At 42.1% G+C, this 6,000-nt stretch overlaps 1 protein-coding gene across 2 annotated transcripts in view; it reads right to left on the bottom strand.

The window, feature by feature from the left end:
* LOC149469840 (multidrug and toxin extrusion protein 2-like) overlaps positions 1-5,159 on the bottom strand; it is a 124,166-nt gene extending 119,007 nt beyond the window's left edge. For both annotated transcript variants that reach the window (XM_089668439.1, XM_089668438.1), the window contains exon 1: positions 5,019-5,159. In XM_089668439.1, coding sequence (XP_089524565.1) covers positions 5,019-5,159 — 141 coding nt within the window. The remainder of the gene's footprint in view (positions 1-5,018) is intronic.
* Positions 5,160-6,000: the final 841 nt, after the last annotated feature.

Below are 6,000 nucleotides of genomic sequence, written 5' to 3' on the forward strand. Positions count from 1 at the left end.
CCCTAAGTAACGTTTCTGTGTCCCTAACTCTCTCCCTGAATACAGCCAGGTCTGCCTCTGTTGAATGACTGGAGGCAAATGGAGAATTCTAAAATGGCCGGCATTTATAGCTCGACCATTACACAGTGCTGGCTGGCTGCTGATTGGCTAATGCGATCACGTCATGAATGAATGCATTATGGGTCAGTGCGCCTTGTCTGCGCGCCTTCCCAGACATCCCCGCTCCGTCGCCGCACATGTCGCCGCCATTTCAGGAAAAATTTCGATTCGCGCATCCGAAGTCTGCTTATTTTCGGATTCGGCGCGAATCAAAATTTTTCTAATATTCGAAGCGAATTCCACTTCGCCTACTTCGTTTCGCTCATCTCTAGTTTTAATAATAGAGCACACAAAGTACAGTGCAAGGTGGCCTTAGCACACTTGTAACAACAAAGGGTGAGATTCAGGTTTGCCATTACAATGGGATCCAGCAAGTTGTGCAGATTTTTTTAAACCATAATGCACTGCAAGGCTTTTGACTATATCCAGCAGCCTTAGATGGTTCAATAAGGGGGCTTTTGGATAAGCCATTCTCATAACTATAAAAGGGGGACACAGAGCAGATATAGGGTTAGTGAATTGGAAGCTGTTGTAGGGAAAGCTGAGAAGCCGAATCAGGAGACATTATGGTAAGTTAGGAAATTGTACTTGAATTCTGACTGCTAGTTTTTGCTGGGCAATCAAACCCATTTACTGCCTTAATTGTTCTTATTGTTGGGGACTTTTTTTGTCTTTTATGTTATTTTATACCATGGTTAATTTGTGTTTTGCATTCCTTTGTGCTTTTTGTTTTGTTTTATGTTGATAGGGCCTTTTATTTATGTTTGGGTGTCTAAAGAGTAGCATGCACCATCTGTTCTTTAAGCTGCCTTTTGTATGCAGAATGCTGTTACATAATTAGTTCAAGAACAATGTACACCTAAACTACCAAGAATTTTGATTATGACTACATTTTGGGATACTGACTCCTGGGCAATTACTGACATATTGATTGCTAACATCCCCCACACCTTCTATTTGATATTATTGCACCTAAACTACCTCACGTTATTCTATCCCTATAAATAGAAACAAATATAAGGCATAAAACATGTTTGGCTTATCCATTCTATGTTTTGTAGATGTGTCTTCTGCAGTTCTTACTTCTTGCAGTAAAAAACTTGCCTGTACTCTTTTTCTCTGCTATTTTTTGGCCAATTCTCACTCTCATCCCACTGCTGTATCATCTACGGTCTTTTAATTCTTAATAAGAGACCAATAGAAACTGGTCAGTGGCAGGACAGTTTTTCATAAGCCAGAACAGAAACCAACAAACTACTGTCCAATTTATATCTGCCAGTGAAAGTGGGTCTACTATTATTTCATGAAAAAGCATGTGTTGCTGCTAAAGCTTCATGAGAAAAAGCTTTTTGAATCAGACTAGGGTGCTGCTGCTGTATGTAAGCTAAGCTACTTGTAAAAGAAAAAAATCTTTTAAAATAATAAGTTCACCTTTGCATTTTTAGGGTGGAACATGTAACATGTTCATGCTCATGCAGCCCCCCCCCCCCCGATCCCACCCCTTCCGTGACAGGGGTCAGCTTCACCCACATAGCTGCCTCATTCATTTACAGAGCTCTGTGCGGCAAGCCCCCTGCACAAAGAGAGATTGACGTATATGTGGACCCCCGGATAAAGACCCACTTCCGTGAGGCTGCATAAATACATACGGTTGGTCGGAAGGGGTTAAAGTACATTTTTATTTAGGAAAAAAGCTTAATATTATCTACTTTTTGCCACAAAATATATTTTTTGTAATTTTTAAATGTTAAAGAGCATTGTAACCATGATCATTCATTACGGGTGCAATGCACAGGCTTTTGCAAACTCTTCCCCAGGTCCTATAAAGTTATGGACTTCAGTTATACGGCTGTTGGAAGATGCTGAACTACAAGCGCAGCGACTCCACTGTGCTTGAGCACCATTGAGATCCACAAGTTCCTCTGCCACAATGGGAGTTGGGATTTTTAGTCTTTCAATTCACAATTCCATGGGGGGAGCCACAGACAGCTATACTAAATTAAAGAAAATAGGATGCTCTAGAGCAGTGGTTCTCAACCTTTCTAATGCCGCGACCCCTTAATACAGTTCCTCATGTTGTGGTGACCCCCAACCATAAAATTATTTTCGTTGCTACTTCATAACTGTAATTTTGCAGTGGGAGGAGTAGTGCCACGTCATTGGTGTCAGTGGGAGGAATAGTGTCCCATCACTGATGTCAATGGGAGGAATAGTACCCCATCATTGGTATCAGTGGTAGGAATAGTGCCCCATCATTGGTGTCAGTGGTAGGAATAGTGCCCATCATTGGTGTCAGTGGGAGGAATAGTGCCCCATCATAGGTGTCAGTGGGAGGAATAGTGCCCCATCATTGGTGTCAGTGGGAGGAATAGTGCCCCATCACTGGTGTCAGTGGGAGGAATAGTGCCCCATCATTGGTGTCAGTGGGAGGAATAGTGCCCCATCATTGGTGTCAGTGGGGGGGAATAGTGCCCCATCATTGGTGTCAGTGGGAGGAATAGTGCCCCATCACTGGTGTCAGTGGGAGGAATAGTGTCCCATCACTGGTTTCAGTGGGAGGAATAGTGTCCCATCACTGGTGTCAGTGGGAGGAATAGTGCCCCAACACTGGTATCAGTGGGAGGAATAGTGCCCCAACACTGGTGTCAGTGGGAGGAATAGTGCCCCATCATTGGTATCAGTGGGAGGAATAGTGCCTCATCATTGGTATCAGTGGGAGGAATAGTGCCCCATCATTGGTGTCAGTGGGAGGAATAGTGCCCCAACACTGGTGTCAGTGGGAGGAATAGTGCCCCATCATTGGTATCAGTGGGAGGAATAGTGCCCCATCATTGGTGTCAGTGGGGGGAATAGTGCCCCATCATTGGTGTCAGTGGGAGGAATAGTGCCCCATCATAGGTGTCAGTGGGAGGAATAGTGCCCCATCATAGGTGTCAGTGGGGGGAATAGTGCCCCATCATTGGTGTCAGTGGGAGGAATAGTGCCCCATCATTGGTGTCAGTGGGGGGAATAGTGCCCCATCATTGGTGTCAGTGGGAGGAATAGTGCCCCATCATTGGTGTCAGTGGGGGGAGGAATAGTGCCCCATCGTTGGTGTCATTGGGGGGAGGAATAGTGCCCCATCGTTGGTGTCAGTGGGGGGAGGAATAGTGCCCCATCGTTGGTGTCAGTGGGGGGAGGAATAGTGCCCCATCATTGGTATTAGTGACACCAATTATGGGGCACTATTCCTCCCACTGACACCAATGATACTTACCTTGCTGACCCCTGCTCCAGCCTGGGCTCGCTCCCTCTCCCATGGTACAGACACTTACCGGTCAGATGTCTTCCTTCTCCGGCCGCTCTCCTCCTCTTCACTCACTCGATCTTCGCGGTGCCGCTCGGCTCCTCCTCTCCAAGCTCCACCTCCTCGCCGGTGATTGGCCGCCTGTGTGCCTCTCCTGAGCTACAGTTCCGGCGGCCAATCACCGGCGAAGGATTGATCCCGGGGATGTGTCCAGATGACAGGGACGGCATGTCATCCTGCCCACACCTGGAGATGGATAGAGGAGCAGTGTCTCAGTTCCTAAGGCCATCGGAAATATGTGTTTTCCGATGGTCTTAGGCAACCCCTGTGAAAGTGTCATTCGACCCCCAAAGGGGTCGCGACCCCCAGGTTGAGAACCGCTGCTCTAGAGCAAAGTTTTATTTTACACTTTTAATATAGTTATAACATGAAACGTTATCAAAGGTGAAATATGGTTTTAAAGGATTTGTATATTTTCAATGTTGTCCTCAAAACCGAATTAAAAGATCATTTCCCTAATGTATGGCTATTTTTATTTAAAAATTTATCAGCAAGATTTGCCTCCTATAAACTTAAGTAGAATTTGCCCCTAAGTTTGAGTTTCTATGTATGTTTTTTGCAGACGTCGTTTTGCCTTTATATTGTTTGCTAGCATGTACAAGCAATAATTCTGCTGCTTACTGTATTACTGAATTTGTAATTATTGATATCTTAACAACCCTGTGAGTCATTTGTGATTTACTGTCTATTCTCTATTAAAAATTGTTTGTAAACAACAAAAATAAGTTCAGAATTTGGTGAACCCTTGGCAAATAGAACCTGTGCAGATTCATCCTTCAATAGTAACTGCACAGGCTTTTTTTGAAATGTTAATAGTTCAGTTTTTGCAGCAAGATTTTGGGATATTCATTCTGTTTTTCCTGTCCAGACATTAACTTACATTCAAAGTTTTAGCAAAATACCAGTATGAATTCTACATTGAAAATAACAATCTCTGAAAGTTATTTTATTCATACTGATATATGGTGGCTTATCAGTTGTTTGGTAACCAGCAGGTTAATAAAGAGATTGTCACTAAACAAAGAATCCATACACTTACATATATAATAGCCCTGAAAAATATGGAACAACAAGCAATGAAAATGTGTAGGGTATTTTGAAAATGATTTTCAAGTAAACTTAATTTCAACCGCTATATTCAAATACAAGGTGTTCTCTGATTGGACTGGGTGGAGAGAAGGGGTGATGACATCACAATCTTCACCTTGCCCCATTAGAGATTGCCTTATATTAATTGAAAAAAAATGTTCCAGTTGTTCTATAACTGGCATCAGTGCCAAGTGAGTGACCCTCTGTGCTCAATGTGCAATGGGGAAACTGCTCACATAGAACTTGAGCAGGACCCAGAAGGTGGCAGCTATCACTGTAGTGCTGACTGCTACAATTATTTCCAGTTTTCACAATGAGTCATCAGATATGAGTAATTCATACGTACATTGTGCCAAGCTTAACCAATGTAAGTATGCAATTTGCTTAATTCCTGGAGTTCAGCTTTAATAATTTAGAAGATGGCACCCTTGAAAATCGGAATGACACAAACAGTAAAATTACATCAATTAAAGTCATGTCTTACCACAGGTATTGCCAACGCAAGCTGCTTCTTTGCTTCATAACAGAATCCAAAAGGTACCAGTTTTCGCAACAGTATGTCAATTCCACGAGGTTTGTCTGCTAGAGGAGAGGTCTCCTTGGCTTCCTTATTGTGTCTTGTCATAGTTTTGGGAGAGTCTCACTGATATGTTTAAACTTTTGTAGAACTACATTAGAGAATGAAAGGTCCACTGTGCAACACAGCACTGAGCATTTGAAATAGTTCACCTCTGTATATTTCATAGACTACACACAATGGGAGGAGAGCACACTGTAACCTGACCATCAAGTTATGTACAGTATATCAGTGATCTCTCTACTGAAAAGAAGAAAGAAAAGAAGAAAAAAAATTGATGGAACTACATTTTTTTTATCTAGGCATGTGTTTATTGTTAAAAAAAAGAACATTTTTATTTAGGTAAGTCTTTAATTATTTTCTACCACAGGTAAGCAAATACACAGCAGAGAAATACACAGCAGTATGTTTCCCTAGTAAAACACACACAGCACACATAGTAAAACACACACAGCACAGATAGTAAAACACACACAGCACACAGTTAATCCTTTGATAGCCCCAGATGTTAACCCCTTCCTACCCAGTGTCATTAGTACAGTGTCAGTGCTTTTTATTAGCATTGATCACTGTATTAGTGTCACTAGGGATGTCAGTGGCAGTTAGTCAGTTCCCCCCCAGTGTCAGAATGCCTGCCGCAGTCCCACTATAAGTCGCTGATCGCCGCCATTACTAGTGTTACAAAACAAAAAAATTCCAGTATATATACCACCATTTGTAGATGTTATAACTTTCACGTAAACCAATTAATTTACATGTATTTGGATTTTTTTTAGCAAAGGCATGTAGCAAAACACATTTTGGTCTAAATGTATGAAGATATTAGATTTTTTTAATTTTTTTGCTGGATTTGTTTTATAGCAAAAAGTTAAAAATATAGTTTTTTTTC

Source organism: Staurois parvus, unplaced genomic scaffold, assembly GCF_062004578.1.
Source record: "Staurois parvus isolate SC_StPar_1 unplaced genomic scaffold, SC_StPar_1.0 ptg000058l, whole genome shotgun sequence".
Lineage (NCBI taxonomy): Eukaryota > Metazoa > Chordata > Amphibia > Anura > Ranidae > Staurois > Staurois parvus.